The sequence below is a fragment of the Copidosoma floridanum genome, unplaced genomic scaffold (assembly GCF_036245765.1).
Source record: "Copidosoma floridanum isolate Cflo_tuat_1 unplaced genomic scaffold, Cflo_Japanese_pri ptg000033l, whole genome shotgun sequence".
Taxonomy (NCBI): domain Eukaryota; kingdom Metazoa; phylum Arthropoda; class Insecta; order Hymenoptera; family Encyrtidae; genus Copidosoma; species Copidosoma floridanum.
In genome coordinates, this window is record NW_028321910.1 from 1455560 (window position 1) to 1474326 (window position 18767).

Consider the following 18767-nt stretch of genomic DNA (forward strand, 5'->3'; position numbering starts at 1 on the left):
CCATGGCTTCGAGGTTGAACACTGGAAAGGGACGCAAAACTGCGTACCTGATGCCCTGTCACGACTCACAGTGCGGCAGATTCCCAAAAAGCTGGCTAAAAGTCGAAACTTTGAGTAATGTACTTCAAATTTTGAACTAGGGAGTTTCTGGTGGCGCTGATTACGAATTTAATGTCAAATTTGCAAAAATGCACCCCCATCACCCCTTATTCACCACCCTCTTGCATAAAATACCGAATATTTTTATACGTAATAGAGTAACATATCAATTTCAAGGTTTTTGAGGTCACTGAATACAAATTTAATGTCAAATTCGCAAAAATTCACCCCCTTCACCCTATTGACCTCCCCTGGCACAGCGGATTGAACATGTCGGATGTAATATGGAATATAAACGTAAATAAATATATTTTTAATAAGTACATAAGCAATTATACATATATAAATATATACATGTACATCAAAAAATCATAAGTAAATTACTCCAATGTGATATTGTAAAAAAATTTTTATCATGCAATAATAAACAAGTATTCTTTTCACCAAAAAAAGTTTGTTTCATCATCAGACGATAAAATTTCAGATGCATCAGTGTCTTCTGACAGTTCTGAACTGGAAGTATCATATTTTAAGTGTGTCAGGGGCTTTGTCACTTTCAAATCTGAAGATAATAGCAAATGAACAACTTCGTGTGACAGAGATTTCAACGATTTAACTGGTAATTGTCAACAACTAGATAAATACGGATCGGATGTAACGAAAAATCGGGGAAAAATATCCTGCATTGTCTTTGAGCGTGAAAAATCCTCTCGAAATTTTTTAAAATGCTTGTTGCATGATTTCTGAGCATCTTCGGGCATCTATCCAATCGGTAATAGCGAATGAGCTACATATCATGATATATATATATAATAAGCTATAAATAATGAGCTATATACATAATATCGGTACTATGGATTAAGAGCTTATGAACAGTCGTAGGCATAGAATACCACTTATAGAGGTTTGCGAATTTCGCAGCAGTTTCTGCATTATACTCTTGGAATATTTTCGTGTTGATATCATAGCCAGATGATATGGCTTGTAATGTTACGTGAAATCGGTGAATCATACTTTCAACAAGTCCAGTTATAACAGCAGAAAGTTTACTATTTTCAAAAAATATAAAGGTTTAGGCATGTCAACAATCAATCCTAGTTCTTTTCTAAATCCATCTAGAATTCCATTCTAGATTAGCCCGCGTAGGTCTGCCCGGTTTGCGTTTTCGCGCCACGAGCACGTCGAGCAATCGCGCTCTACGTGCAATAACACACCTACATCCGCGAGTACGATTTGTAATTATTTATATATTTAATTGAATATATTTCTCATTTTAAACTTACTCGTGAGTGCTTTTTTTTGTGTGTGCCCGATCCCCTTTGTGTCGTGCTAAAGTCGTCGCGATAGGCGACGACGTGCAAGGTCACCGCGATATTTGGCCCCGGCGGTGTCTCAGAGAGCGCGACCTGCGCATAACGTTTTTTGGAGGTGTCGCCGAGGGTACCCGGGCAACACAGGCCCGGTCGAGGTTGCACATTCCGCCTCGTAACTCCGCATCGGCTGCACCCCGTAACAAACCATATCTTTGTATATTATTAACTGTGTATTATACAAGTTGATATTATTTTACATTTGGGTGTATTTTAATTGAAGATTCTATTTATCAAATGGCTCGGTCACGACGGCACGAGCTCACTAGTGCCTTAACATACATATCCACTGACTTTGTATCTTCTAAATTAGTAAAGAAAAACTAAATATCACCATATACACAATATTTTTCACTACAGAACATTTTTTACTTTTCACTATATTTTCTACTATACAATTCCTAAACAGTACAGCTTTAAAATATTGTTTATAAAAGATATATCAACACAAAAATGATGATTTTAAAATTCTCGAGTCTTTTTCCCGCTGAATAAAAATATTTGTTCGGCTTTTCGATCCAGGGCGCTCCGAGCAACATACATTACCAGAAGTAAAGGGCAGTCCGGAGATAATTACATTCACTACCTCAACGATAATATTAACTGATGTTTGAAGTTTATAACAATATTTCTTTAATAACTAGGCATTTTGTCGAATATAAAAGAGTAGATGCATATTACTAATAGTTCAAAGAATAAACTAAGCCCAAATTTGGCAAGGTTGATTTATAATTTAAGGTGAAAAGTGAAAAATCAGCAATTGCACAATAAGGTGTGATCTGACTTTTAACTTTACTTCTTCATGTTACAATGAGTCTCCCCAAAATCAACCTCGATTCATTCTTTGTGGATTCAAGAATGAGCGTTAACTCTTTTTTTTCTCTAAGTTTTATTTCGGGAAATAGTTACGAACATTAATATCATCACCCAACATACATACTTTCGCAATTTCAAAAAGTTATAAGTATACAGCTTTTCCAAAATATATTTCACTATTTTTAAGTTGTAAAGGAGTACGTAAGACTTTTTTGAACTAGTGAATATTAACTGTGAAATACTGTATTTGACTGCGAAATAGTGATTATTCACTATAATATATACTTTAATTAACTTAATTAACTTTCAATAACACTTTATACTTTAACGTTTTACTATTCAAATTGACTTCTAAACTTATTGTTGTTACCACTAGAAATAACGTGTACGGGTTGCTCATTTCTCTTTGTTCGAGATATGACCGTCCATTATATTAAGATGAATATTTAAAAATACAATTATTATTGACTGGGTGTGAATAGAATAACCTAATTTTTTACTATGTTGACATTGAAAACCGTTTTTAATTTAGCAAATAGTAAAATTATCGCTATTTAAAACTTAAAGACGAATACATAAGAACTTTTACGATCAAACTAGTTCACTTCTCTAACAATCATCATCTACTTTACTTTGGCTACCATAATCAGTTTATGTGTAATATTAACATGCCAGAAAAGGAGTTAAGGAACAATTTTGTTTTCCCAAATAAAAAATGAAGTTTGATTTTGGCGAGATTCATTGTAATATGAAGAAGAAGAAAAAAAACCAATCAGATCACACCTTTCTATTACTGTTCAAAATCTGTTCAATTTTAACCACTTAAATTCTATTCAAAACTTAACAGAGTAGACATATTTTGTGTAAGTTACATGACACACATATCTTGTTAAAAATATACAATTTTTGTGTATTCGCAGTTGAGCCCTACGTTAAATATTACAATATACTAATTTTACAGGGCATGGGAACTTAGTACAGTGGTTAAGGCTTCAGTTCTCGTAGTTTGGCGTGCCTGGTAACGCAGGTTCATCGGGTTCGAGTCTCGATCTTTACCCACTTGGCTCGCACCTCTGGGAAACTTATTTCTTAAGTGCGTATTTCCAACTGTGGCCCGATGGTTCGAAAGCCATGAAAAAAAAGGTAGTCCCCCTTTGTGTATAAAACTATTAATATCATAATTAAATCTGAGGCGATTTTTCACTATGCCAATGATGATAGCATGTAATATATTCATAATAACACAGAATTGCAGAGCTTATTGATGGGCACAGTTCTCAGAAAATATAATATTTATATTAAAAAAGTACTAACTTTTTACGTTTATGTATATTCTTTTAAGTAAGACACAAGATCTTATATTTGTGTAATTATGACACGTAATTTGTGTAATTTATTTAATTGCACAAGAGTTTTAACTGCGTAATTCGACATCGGAGTTTCCACTTTTTTCCCTGCATTCTAAATCAATCTTGCTAAGTTAGGGCTTGCTTCATTTTTTGAAATATTAAAAATGTGCGCCTCCTTTCATTTAGACCGCTAAGTAGATAGCTAGTTGTTAAATATACATACTGTTGTATAACTATAACATGAAATTAACCTCATGGATGAGGTAGGAAACTTTAATTATCTCTGAACTGCTCTTTAAGACTAGTTATACTATTTTTTCACGAGATTATAGTATAATAATATAAACTCGGAAATCTTTTAATAAGTTAATAAGGTAACGGGCACAATTTTAAGACACCCGAAAAAAATTTTTCCTATGATTAACATTACATTCAATTTCAAATGTATCTCTAAAAAATTTTGTATAAGTACGGATATGTGCGACTATTCTTAATGAAAATACAAATTTACAAATTCAATTTAACTTATCAATAAATTTTAAATTGAAATAATTGATAGAATTATGAATGTCCCTATTTATAAGACATATGTCTTAAAAATTGGGACACATATCACCAACTACAAGACACAATGCTAATTCAATGTATTCAGGTGTTCAATAGACTGGTACATTCAGTTTTAAGGTTATGTTTCTAATTGTTTATAAGACAGGGATGCATTTTGATTTTTTTTATGTCTTATAATAGGGACAGATTCTAAAATTGTCTTTAAACTGGGCCCATTACCTTACTTAAATTTTTACTTGTCCAAATACATAAATGAATTGATGTTTCATATGTTTACTTATTACACTCATAAATAAAAATTTATTTCCTAAATGCTCTCATAGCTCTCCAACATACCAACGTATTACTGTTTAGCTACATAAAGTAGAAAAGGTAATCCATCCATGACTGTGACATTCCTTGTCATAAATTTATCTCATCTTTATTACTTCTAACATCTATCTTTCGTCTTACACTTAAGAATGTTAGTGAGATTTTCCAGTAGCTTGAGGAAGGTATGATCAATCAAAGTCTACATACTCACTGAAGTAAAAGTATAGAAGAACGATTACAAAAGTTAATCTGATTTAGGAAACGTTATAATTATTAATAAAATCGTGTACGCCAGCTTTAACTGCTATTTTGTATTATTCATCTATATCACATTGTTTAACATATAACTAATTATTAATAGCCCTCTTCTTTTGAAACTTTTACTAAAATTATGTTATATTTTATTACTATTACAAAACAGTAATTTATCTTTCATTAGTAAGACTGAATTCACTAGCGATTATATATATATATAAAATAATAAAAATTGTAACAACTGAAATTACAATAAAAAAACTGGCTCATATGTGGTACGTTAGTCAGACACACGATTTACACATTTGCCTCGATAAAAAATGACACCACAACGCTGAGTCAACAGATTTAAAAAGAAAGCGTTACAGCAAACAAAAGCTTGGGGACTGACAGCTGGTTCTTGACAAACAAAAATTATATTTATTTGTTTGTAAAACGAATCTACAAGTTCCGTCTTTCATCTAGAAATTTGGACGTAATGCAACAATAAATCTAAAAAGTTTAAAAATAAACAGGTTTTTTTTTATTAATATTTGTATAGATTCTTGTACTTTTACGTTACACATAATCATTATTTTTTGTAATTTATATTTGGAAAATAATAGTTTCTCGTCAGCTACGTCGTTTCTTTTCTTCTTTGGCACGTTCATGGGCGTCAGACATTTGATTGTCTGTAACAAACTGTAATAATAAGTAGTGTGGTATACGATTTATTTTTTAGAAAGGTAAAATTGAAGAACATTATATCTCTATAGGTATAGATCCAAACACCAATGAGTACTAATGCATATCATTTTGTTGACTCTGACAATTAATGTGTTCATTTAAAGAGATCGAATAGTTTTCATATAGTTTTGTAGCAAAGTAAAGTCAGTTAAATGATAAACGCTGTCAAATATGTTACTATCTGATGTTGTTTAAATTTTCAATAATAATAAAACTTATTTGTTATGAAATGTAATAATAAAATTATTTTCATCATATAACGTTATTCTTTAAATTTAACGACAGTGTATTGATTAGACACGTTAGAATTGTACACGTAAAAGCTATACGCAATGATAAACACAAAAACTTTTATACACAATGTATTTCAATTGTTTACATGATAATTTATAAAGTCCAATTTAAACACGTTCATATTGAACACAACTTTTTTTCTACACGAGAAATAAATAAATCCTAAGGCGTACACAAAATATTATACACATTCAATAATAGCTATCACGTTTATTGAACACATTTTTTTTGTACACAGATTTAATTGTATACATAAATTTAGTACACGATTAAATAAGTTTTTCACTTCAGTGATAAATGTTGTACACGGTAAGTAATAAAAACATTTTTAGTACACAGAGTTTTATCAGGATGCAAAAGCGTTTTGTACACAAGTTACTTCAACATGCGTATTTTTTTTGCTAACTACATGCATCTCATGAAACTCTATGAATTAAATCTATAATAAATTTCTACAAACGTTTCTCACAAAGTGAGTTACTCAAATCCAAAAATATCTTTTAATTTTAATTCCCGTCGACATGAAAATATGATTTTTATATGAATGTACAAAGTTTATACAATTGTATTATATAACTCTGAGTTGTATTATTTGGCTTAATTACTTACTAATTATCATTTACTGCAGAATAACCATTATAATATACAATTTCCAGTTTTCTTTTCACACTATGATCAGATGATTCGGTATAGCGTCATTAAAAATCGTTAGACATTTCTTAGTGTAATTATAATAGTTTTGTTTCAGTATTAGTAAATTATTGAAAAAAAATATATCAGCTAGTGTTTGATTGGAAAATTCTGCCAACGAATTACTTTCCATTTATAATTGATATTAAATATATTTCAAAATCAAATTATTAAAAATATGTTAAAAAAAGACACCTTGAGACAAAAATCAAACTGCAGTATTTGATATTAGTACGTTATTATGAGAAAATAATTTCTCATTACAAATAGGTGACTTCATGCATTCAATTTTTTTTTTGTACATCTTACAAACATTTGTGATAGAATTTAGTCTTGATTATTTGCTTGAAGTGTTAGTTAGGTAATTATTCTTCTTATTTTATAAGAATGATTATGTTTTATCAATAATTAAACCAAAAGAATAAATCTACAGTTTCTTACATGTTATAAACTTCCGCTAATGTATTGAATATCTTAAAGCGTTCTCACGATCTTTAGAATCAACAGTTTCTACATTTTTTGGTACAGTTGTCATAATCAACGAGTAGTTTAATGATATTGCTATTGAAACCTTTATTACAGTTTTTATAACGAATCCATTTCGAATTAAGTTTTCACGAAATTTTACATTTTTGTCACGGTAATATTTCTGGGGTTTATAAGGACAATGCTATTAGTTTTAGTATTACATATAGCATCTAATAATAATTACAAAGACTACTACTACAATTTGGAGGATAATAGAAGAAGAATGATCATAATTTACTGTAAAAACTTTATCTTTATGGTGTTACATTAATCACGTAGTTTATAGTAAAGTAAAGGTTCAAGTTTTAATTGCAACGTGGCTTTAATAATCGATTAATCTTTCACTTTTGTAAATACCTTTACGATATCCATCAATTGCGACTAATTTGTTATTACTCAAATTTTATTTAGATAAATTAATGGACAAAATAATTCTTGTACGTTCTTCATAAGAATATTCTTAAAACTTACGTGTTATATTTTCAGCAGTTAATCAAATTATAAACTTATTATAAAACTTAATCAAAATAAATATGTTTAGTATACATAGTACTAACTTTATGATTATAAATATTTTTTTCTTGTATTACAATTGTCAACGATGTTCCGAATAACTATAAAATCATTTAAAATTGTCTTTATTAATTTGATTTCAAAAATAAATTTCCAAGCTACAAATTTTTGGGTTGCTACGTACGATAAATACTACTCATAAAATTACTTATCGATTACTACAAAGCATTATTAAATTTTTTCTAAAAGACCACATGAAGATACACACACATATCAAGCTCACTTGTATTTGAAATTATCATTGGAAAAGTTCCATATAAACAACAAAACCTGCATCAATTGGCGCGTTCAACTAATGCATATTTATTTTTTAAAAGTCGTGACAACACAGTCTACAAATTCTGTTACATAGTGAAGGCGGAAAAAACTTTGTATAATTTGTTTTTCCATTGATAATTACAAATACATAAATATTATTTTGTAATCAAACTGTTAGTTGCCCTAATGAGCAAGTGCGTAGGTGTATTAATTATCAAACATTAACTACTAGCAACGAATGTTTTAATCCAAACATCTAACATCTGGTCACATTATCTTGACATTTTTTAGCACCATAATCACTTGTAAGTATTGAATCAATAAGAATTCAAAAATAGCTAGATCACGTTTACTGAAAATTACATAATAGACAACGAAACCATGTTTATGAGTAAGTTTAGAATTGAATGATACACGTATTTCATTTCAAAAAATTACCAATTTGGTCAAAAGTTTTTAATACGATTTTATACCATAATCAATCGCAATATTAAGACATAAATAAAATCACAATTGCTAGATCGCGTTTATAAGACATTTTAATTTTAAATGTAACCGTATTTTTTGCCAATAGATCAAATAAGTTTTAGCTTATGTAGTTAATAGCTGAACTATTTGTAGTGCTAATTAACATTCGAATACTACATTGGTCACATTATCTTGACGATAATTAATACCGTAATCACTTGACATCATAAAAGATATATGTTTAGATCACGTTTATTAAAAATTGTACGGACAAAATAACCAATATTATAATAAAACTCGAATTTTAATGGTAACAATTACAGTATCATTTTTTAATAACAATTTAAATACAAAATACTCACAACTGGTCACAACTCCTTGACAGTTCTTAATAACATAATCACTTGTAATTTCATATTTAATAATATTACAAAATAAAAGATCACGTTTATTAAAAATTGCATAGGTGACGTACCCATTTTTGTGAATTATTTTGTGGATAAATTTTATCAGAAAACATACATTAACTACTACATACTTTAAAATAATAATTTAAATCTGAGAACAAAAAACTGGTCATGTAATCACAACAATAAATAATACCGTAACCTATTGTCATCATTTGTTTATAAGAAACCAAATAATTCCAGATCACGTTAATTAGCAATCGCATAGACTACAAAACCAAAATTACTAAGTTACTCTCATTTAAATTTATTATTTTATTTCCTAATGGATGAATTATTCCAATATAAATACGAGTACAATAAGCTTACAATTGGTCACGTCTTCTTGACAAAATTCCAATACCTTGATCAATGAAAAATGTACTTATAATGCTACAAGAAAAACACTAGATCTCGTTTATTGAAAATTGTATTAGAAACTGAACCATTTTCGTAAACCTATACGTACTTAATAGTTCTACTTGATTATTATTCAAAGCTGCATTGCTGACAACATAGATTTACTTACAAATATAACACAACTGGTCATATTGTCTTGGCTATTTTAAATACCATAACCATTTAAGATTATTTGTTCATATAGGAATCAAATAATATTGGGTCACATTTGTTAAAAAAAGCACTGACCACATAACCATGCTTGGGTCTATTAATAAATAAATCGCATTGTACATTTATTAGTATAGGCACAACTACGACAACAATTTCATTTTTACAGCTTTAAAATTTATTTTGAAATTTTTCAGTGATTTGCACTCTAACACAAATTTTTAAGTTTATGAATTAATTCTATGATACGTTGATTTATTGTAATACTTTTCAAGCTTTCTATGACTTCCATAAACTTTTTTTTTTTTTTTTAGTTTGTATGTATGATAACATTGTTTTTGAGGCCTTATTGACGATGATAGCTTTCTTTAGCTTACTGTTTATGCAAATAATATTGATGTTTCAATTTTTAAACAATAGTATATTATTAAAAAATCTTACTGATGATAATACTTACGAACTCATGGATTTTGATTCAAGTTATTAGTAAATTTAAAATAAACACCATATAATTGTAAAATTTCTCTCGAACGATACTAATTCATTATTATTTTTTTCATCTCATTTCATTTCTTGTACAAGTATTTTGTTGTATGCAAAAAATTACCTCTGTTCTTAAATCAAGATAATTCGGAGTAAGAAAGTACGAGGTCTTCAACAAAAATTGTAATGAAATTTTTAATTTTCAATAGTTACTTTTTTCACGACTGTCCACAATTTTAAGTGTAGTAATAATTGTTATTCTCTGTTACATTCGTGTAAAAATCAACTTTGATGCAAAAGGTAAAAATATGGTTTTTTTACAAATAAACTTAAAAAAAAAAATATTTTCGATATAATTAAAAAAAAATGAACTAATCAACTATTTTTATTTATCTAAAATCAAGTATGTTTAAATGTTATACTTAAGTAGGGGTTATTTCATTACAACTGCAGTATTCCATTAAGCCGATGCAAACAAACGTCGGATTCCATTATTTCGAGTCGTTAATTTTTTTTAAAGATCTTAAATAACTTTTCTTGAATACGTTTTTGAAGTTAAATGAAAATAATGGAAGCTTGATCATAAGATTCAAAAACACGACGTACAATCATAATTATAATATGGAGAATTTAAACATTTTATTTTTATCGGCTTATAGTACTTATGCATTTACTTTTTACATTTTTTACCCTGCATTGATAATGACAGTTTAAAGTAATAAGGATTATTAGGTTATCGTAGTATAAAGCAATAGTAAAAAACTTTTTTTTAATAAAAGTATGAGATGTTTTATTTATAAAGCTGACTTGCAGTTTGATGAGTAGTTTAATTTGACCAAGTAATCGTTTATTGGGAGCTTGATATAAATCGCTTTTTGTTGATTGCGGAGTTCACGAGAACACTGTTCATGTATTTCAAGTCAGACTATGTGACCTTATGTACGAAGGTGTTTGGTAGCAGATGTGTCAAACTATATTTTGTTCCTACATTACCATTTAGGGCTCTGGAATTGCCAAAAATTTCGATAACAGCACACGTCTTTTGCTAATTACTATCGCAGTGATATGAAGTTCTTTAAGAATAGCTCTTACAATTGTTTGGGTTTTTGACTAATGACCATATAACCTGGCCCCCAAGTTTACGGGTAGTAAAGCTAAGCTTATAATAGAAAGAATAATAATAAAAAATTATTTAAATAAATAAATAAACACTAAATTTCGAAAACCTTATTTTACGCCTCAAAATATCGCAGTTCTCGTAAAATTACCGAGGTATTGGTTTAACAAAATGGCAATAGTCTCTTTTATTATAAAATATATTCAGTATACCTGCTGTATCTGTCTAAGATTTAGGTATGCCTGAGCAATCCAACGAATTTTTTAACATTTGTGTTACTCCTTTAATTCGTACGATTTACATGACTAAAATTTACTGTAACTCATACAAATTTTTTCAGTGACATAAAAGACATTGACAATGATATTCCTAAAATGAAACAATTATCAAAACAATATGATTATGATGTCCATCTATAATAATAAACGGATAACACACTAGGAGAGTTTTCAAGTGTTACTATGCTATTATTATTATTATTATTATTATTATTATTATTATTATTTTTATTATTATTATAGCCTCTATGGAGAGAAGGAATTTCCATTTCGAAAACCTAGGGATTTATTTAACATTAGAATCAAGTTTATCTTTAACAAAAGTGCCTGTCACCCAAAAAAATTAATTTAATTTTTTTTATCAATAATTTCATAAAATCACTTCATGTGGTACTTATATTAATATATATAGTTTTAAAATTATTGAAAGTTTTTATAGTGGGGTATGTAAATTATCAGTCCATAAATATTATTAGTATTAGGTTAGGTTTTAAGATAAATCTTACCCAAAATCTAAAATGTCTGTTGAATTCCTCATACTACACACATTCAGGAGACACATATAGTATGACAATACAATAAAGAAAATATTATTTTCATAATACTTAATTTCTTTTTTCAATGATGAAAATAAGTAGCTATATCTTTAAAGGATTATGTTCGCAGCTAATAAAGAAAAATAAATTGTACTCATACTATTAAGACATAAAATATGTTCTTACCTGTCACTTTTTCAGTACCGAGATGGTTTTCCGAACACAGCTTCAAACTGTTTAAGAAAGTATTCAGAAATTAAAATAATTAGTAAACACAATTTTAATAAAAGGGTGACATGGTCTGACTATTGATTACATTAACCAAACATAAATAAAACATAGCCTTACACTATACATCTCTCATTTCGTAACCTATTACTAGTTGCATAGTTTAAAAATAAGTATTAGTTTAATTACCTAAACTCCTTAAAAATAGTTATATTGCACATTAAAAGATATAATAAAAAGATATTCGTCGTAGCATTAATAATTTAATGTAACTTTTGACAGTTTGGAAAGATTCAAAGACACTTTAAAAAATATTATAACTTTTAAAACACGTTTTTTTTAAAGCAATTTTTGATACCTACAGTGTGCTACTTATTTTAACTTATTATATACAATGTATTTATAACAATTAAATTTTAAGTTCATCGTAGTTATAAAATATTAGAAACAACATAATAAAATGTTAATTTATGTGTACGTTTGAATTATGCAACAATTGCTCGTAATTAAACTCGACATTTGAGCTTAAGCTTTCAATCAGGCAGTCGAGTATTCCAATTAAGGTGGTTCTTCACGATGGTGCCGTATCAAAGCGACACGGGACCCTGTGGTTTTCTAATTTTCGATTAGCGTATTATTTGCAACATAAAATATGTTGTACTGGCACTTGACTATAATATCATTGCATTTACATACAAATAAACAAGCTAATAAAGTCAGAGTAAGAGTTATAAAAAAAAAGAAATGAAAAAAAGGAAATTAAATATAATAAAACTAAACAAGAAATGGAAATAAAAATTAAATAAATGAACAAAATATAAAGAGAATTAAAACAACAAACCAGGGGGGATCAATGTGTAATGGGAGCCACGGTAAGAACGAAGTTCTTTAAACATGACATGAGTATAAAAACACAATTTCTCAGGTAACAAGGGGGTCACCAGACCCGTAGGAAGAACTAAGCTCTATAAACGTTAGTACTGCATTCATGTAGTTCACTAAACAAAAACTTGAAAAACGAATAAAAAAAAAATTTTAAAAAAAACAGTTCAGTACTCATGACAGTTGAACTTCGTGAGTACAAATACAGTACTCACGAAGTTCAACCATCGTGAGTACTAAACTATTTTTTTATTATTCGTTTTTCAAGTTTTTGTTTAGTGAACTACATGAATGCAGTACTAACGATTATAGAGCTTCGTTCTTCCTACGGGTCTGGTGACCCCCTTGTTACCTGAGAAATTGTGTTTTTATACTCATGTCATGTTTAAAGAACTTCGTTCTTACCGTGGGTCCCATTACCCATTTATCTCCCCTGGTTTGTTGTTTTAAGTCCCTTTATATTTTATTCATTTATTTAATTTTTTGTTTTCATTTCTTGTTTAATTTTATTACATTTATTTTCCTTTTTTTCCGTTTTTTTTTTTTTTTCATTTCATTTCATTTTTTTTCATATTTAATTTCATTACTTTTTTTTTTAAGTGAAACTTCTTATGGCACGTTGTGAATTTTTTCAAGCGACACGAAATTTCTGAGCCCCCCACCACTCCAGCCGCTCTCTCTCTCTCTCTCGGCGTCCCCCTTGCCACCACATACTATACTAGCAGTGCATCCCTACCACTCCAGCCGCTCTCTCTCTCTGCCGCGTCCCCCTTGCCACCACATGCTATACTAACAGGCATCTCTACTACTCCAACTCCAGCCGCTCTCTCTCTCTCTCTCTCTCTCTCTCTCTCTGCTTCGTCCCTCTTGCCACAAGAGCAGTGCATATACGCGTAGAGTGGGACGTGGGACGGCATTTCTCTCTGCCTCGCTCCCCTTGCTACTACATGCTCAAATTTTTACGAATATATATATACTAGAAGCCCCCCGTCTCGGCTTCGCCCGAGACTTACTAAATAAAACACCGTAGTGTGTTGACACGTAATGTGAAACATTTTTAGTTAGAATATTTTACACATATTCCCGATACATCTCAGAACGAAAATCTTCTTATTAAAAACATATTTTTTCGGAATCCATATAGTTTATTTGGTCAAATAATAAGGTGTACAAATTCAAAAAAATAATTATGCTGAAAAGTACTGTGCGTTCTTTATGCCATAAAATAATCGATGGCTATAAGAAGTTGTTGATTTGGTTTCTTCTGTGTAATTGACAAAAAGGGCTATTTTTTAAAGCTGTTGAGATTTAAAACCCCCAAAAAATTTATATTAAAAAAAAATTGTTTTTTCTCATATCTCACAATTTTATTACCAGAGCAACAAAGTCCTGGACCTTAAACCCAACATTTTTATTGCCTCAAAAACACAAATACATTTTCTACTCATTAAAAAATCTGAAGTAGGATCTTTAAAGATTTCAGAGATTGCTGTGAGGGTACAATGAAAAGCTGATCTCTTACGTAATGGACTCTTAAGTTGACGATTTTGACGCTGCTGTTTCAATCTCGATAAATTTTCTGTGTCAGTTTCTTGACGCCTCAAATTGTATTCATTAGATACATTTGAGGTTTTCTTTCCAATATACCCTTTTGCGACTATTGGTATGCTTACGACTTTTATCACCCCTAAAGGCTATTTTCAGTCAACTTTTTTAATTTTAATACATTTGTTGTCAAGGTAGTTCGACGTCCGATGGCCCTAAAAAAGACCGGTGAGCTTCTTAAGTTAACTCTTTCTTGACTGCAGTTAACAGCAGTTGTGACTGCCTGGATACCTCAGGGTGATCTTCTTTGGCTTACTGTTGAAGACCCAGACTGATTGGGAGAAAAATTACAAAGTCCGAAGCTTTGGGGCTAGTTGTAGTGCTCTTTCCCAACGTCTCCCGGTATAACGTCAAAGACGTTGGTGTCTAAAGCACCTTTTTTATTTTGCAGATTTAGTTGTTTTGGTGATCTTAGATGGGGAGATTGGTTAGTGATACTTGTCCAGTGGGTGCTGTCCCGTTGGCTCAAGTTTTTTTTTCCTTTATAGCTGTTATAGGTTTGCCCAGCGCAGACCTTGGAGAGGATCAGTGATTCCTGGTTGAATGCTTAGAGTCGAGAGGGTAATATAGAGTCGTCGGTCACCGGGTTTCCCAGCCTTGCGAAGAACAACTCCGCAGGTGACGTCTTCCAGTGAATAGCTGACTTGGTTTAATAGTGCCCGTCTTTAGTTAATATAGTCTTTTAGTTGACGAATCGCTTCCGGAAATGGTAATAAAAATGTATTTGTTGGCAAGGTAGTTTACACTAAGGTAGCCCCTAAAAAGAACCGATGAAATTGATGGTTAAGTAGGGAACGTAAATACTTATAATGGCCCTAAAAAGCGCCAGTAATGAAACTTCCAGGCTATTCTTTATTATTATTCCTGATGATGAAGAGCTGGCTACGGGTTGCTTGATTCTTACCCTGGGAGTCTCAATGTACGGAGACTGTGATGGAGGGAGGTACGCCGCTGACCAAAGAATATCTCGTCTCGGGTCGTTCCCCGGATAACCAACTGCTCAATTGCTCATCTTTAGACGGGAACATGTGGGTAAGCGCGTTGGGGACGCGACTACCAAGATGGTAGCCATTGTGGCTTCCCGTGCCCCTCAGAGCTGTTTTCCCTTGCTTACATTTGTAGTCACAAATTCTCTAACAACACCAGGTGGGAAGTGGGAAGGTGGGACTTCCACACAACTCTGAAGAGTTGGTGCAGATTGTGCTCTGGCTAGATATGTCTCATGGTATTCTGGCAGAGACGGCATCGGTTGGAATTAACTTATTTTTCTTTGATCGCACTCGTCGAGATTCAGGGTGAAGGGACACTTAGGTTCCTTCCCCCTTAGAGAAGAGTGTCGTCCGTAACCGGGATACCCAGCTGCAGGACTATCACCAGCATTCTCTGAACAGCTTGATGAGCTGCCGAAGCTCAACTATACAGTTATAGATACGCTCCGGCCTATTTTAACCACACTTATTCAATTATGTTGCAGGTAGCTTCGATTTTATGTCGACGCCACCTAGCGGATTTTACTGAACTAAAGTGAAAAGCTGGCGTATTTTTGCAAAACTTTGAGCTCATTTATTGCTATTGCTATTAAATTTTTTAAGATAAAAACTATACTAAAACCATCTAGAAACCATCATGAATCAGTGTGCAAAATTTCAGCAAAATCGGTTCAGTAGTTTTCGCGGTTAACGATTACAACGGTTTTAGCGACTTTGCTTTATATATTAGTAAGATATGTGTGTGTGTGTGTGTGTGTGTGTGCAATGAGGTATTATTTGTTATTAAATAACCTCAAATTCGTATTTTAGTTGTACTTTTCTGACATATGAGTTATAAATCGAAAAAAAATTATATTATACCTTGAAAATTAATAGAGATGTCCACAAATTAATTTAAAGTGTTTTTATAACAATATAACCTTATAAAATAAGAAAAATCGTCATATCTCGACGGAGAAGCAAAGTAGGCCAAAAATACCGATTTCTTACGGGCATCCTAAAGGGGTAATAAAATATTGGGACGCACAAATTGAGGTGTCATTTGTTATGATTACATAACCTTAAATTCGTATTTGCGGTCTATCTTTATGAAATTGGAGTTATAAATTACGAAAAAATTGCAGTATACTTTAAACATTAATGCAGATGTGCGTGAAGAAATTTAAAGTGTTTTCGTGACAACATAACCTCAAAAAATTAGAAAAAACACCATATCTCAAAGGAGAAGCAACATAAGTCGAAAATACCAATTTTCATGGGTTTACGAAAGGGGAAAAAACAATCGAAGCGTACAATTCGGTTTGATGAAAACATGATTTTCAGCCATTTCCAATACAAAATTTTTTTTACTTGTTTAATGTTATTGAAAGAAATTAACTTATTTTACTTGTAGCAATAACACATATGATTGCTTCTTATATAATTTTCTGTATAAAATGAGTTCAATATTTGATACGTGAAGTTTCACTTCTATCGTGGGTCCCACCACCCATTTTTTTTTTTTTTTTTCATTTTTTTGTATTTCTTTTATTTCATTTTTTTTAATTTTTCTATTTATTTTCATTTTTTTGTATTGCCTTTATTTCATTTCTTTGTTTATTTTTCTATTTAATCTTATATTTTTCATTCCCTTTTTTTGTTTTTGTCATTTCTCGTTTTTTTTCATATTTCATTTCATTTTTTTTCAATATTATTTAATGTTACATTTTATTTTTTCATATTTCATTTTTTCATATTTTATTTTTTCATTTTTTTTTTTTTTTTGAAGATGTATTATTTAGAAAACAAATACATAATTTATTATAAATTGAATGTATTATCAGTGAATGCATATAAAAATGGAATATTATAGTTACGAACCACACGAAAAGTACAAGAAACCGCGATTCTCTAATCGGCTGCGCTCGTAGCAGAGTGGGTAAGGTACTGGGCTCACATGCAGGAGGTCAAGGGTTCAAATCTCTGACGTGGAGAATGTTTTTTTTTTTAAAGAATTGTAAAAGAAAGTGTTTCTAAGTTAAAGAAAAATTATTGTGAGAAAAATAAAATAAAAATTTGTTTAAAAATTAATTGCTTGGGAGTGTGAGGGGGAATGGTGGGCAAAGGTGTGCAGAAGAGTAACACGGCACGGTTGGCAGATATACATATATAGTGGGGGGAGGGGAAGTGTGTAGAGAACAGTAGGTGAGGGGGACGGGGTAAGGGGGGAAACTTGAGAGGAAGAGACTTCGGGTAAACCACTTCCGTTTCAAAAAATCTGTCGGTTTTAAAATTCCAGCACCCCGAGTACGCGACATAACGAACTTCGTTCTAAAAATTTTTTTTTGACGCAAGGTTCTAAAAATGGCATGTACGCTCCTACTTAAGCAGACGTTGCCGCCGATTTCTGCATGTACCTATATAATATTATACAATCGTCGAGCGTCGTCTGCCGCACAAACGTAACCCCTTCACTTTTGTTTTTATTATCCGATGTTTCCGAAATATTGATATGCTTCTTGTTATGATTACTTTATGTACGTTTTTAACACAAAAATGAATTCTAATTTTCATTTTCAACAAATATTAATCATCAAATAATTTTACTGATTGTCTTATTGCCATTTTAGTAAGTGAGTCATTTTTAATTTGCGCGCGCGATCCGAGCGTCTGCTCGTTCACACGGCAGACATTTCGCTCTCGCTGATCAATAACTGATTACGTTTACGATTAAATATCGTGTACTATTTCCTTGATTAGCCCAAACTTTTGTTATATTATTAGAAAGCTGGAAAGTACTTCTTTCACTACAAACTTTTTCTATTACGATCTTAAGTCTACTTTACGAGATATTACATGATATCGTAGTATGGAAAAGTAACCTACACAAGAATACATGTTAAAAGTGCATTTTTTGACTGACTCGTTTTAAAAAATTTGCCTGATAAAGGGACTTAAAATTTTAAGAGAAGATGCCTTATAACTTTAATAACAAGTCCTCCAAGTTTCCCTGTAAGTAAGTTTAAGTAAATGGGTTAGGTGAAGAACCACCTTAATGCTAGTTTTCGTAGACCAAGAATCATTTTGATACAAATGTTAAGGAATTATATTTATTTTCTTTGTTATTTACTACACAGTCAAAAAGTTTGATATTTGTAACAACATGTAAGTATTTAAAAAATCATAGTCTCATATACTGAAAGTCCAAATTTCCATCGTTCACTCCACGTACAAGAAGCACATAAAATGGCTTAGTGTTTGTTAGTTTACATTTTTTGCTCTGGCACCTTGTAGATTGGTCGTGCCTTCCACGCAAGACATGGTGTCATGCATAAATTTTGCCGCTTGT

The 18767-nt window shown here is 30.8% G+C and overlaps 1 protein-coding gene across 1 annotated transcript in view; it reads right to left on the reverse strand.

The window, feature by feature from the left end:
• Positions 1–1232: 1232 nt before the first annotated feature.
• Positions 1233–18767, reverse strand: part of LOC149373290 (uncharacterized) — a 31719-nt gene continuing 14184 nt past the window's right edge. The window contains exons 7-8 of the mRNA XM_089597523.1: positions 1383–1599; positions 1233–1295 (exon numbers count right to left, since the gene is read on the reverse strand). Coding sequence (XP_089453649.1) covers positions 1233–1295; positions 1383–1599 — 280 coding nt within the window. The remainder of the gene's footprint in view (positions 1296–1382; positions 1600–18767) is intronic.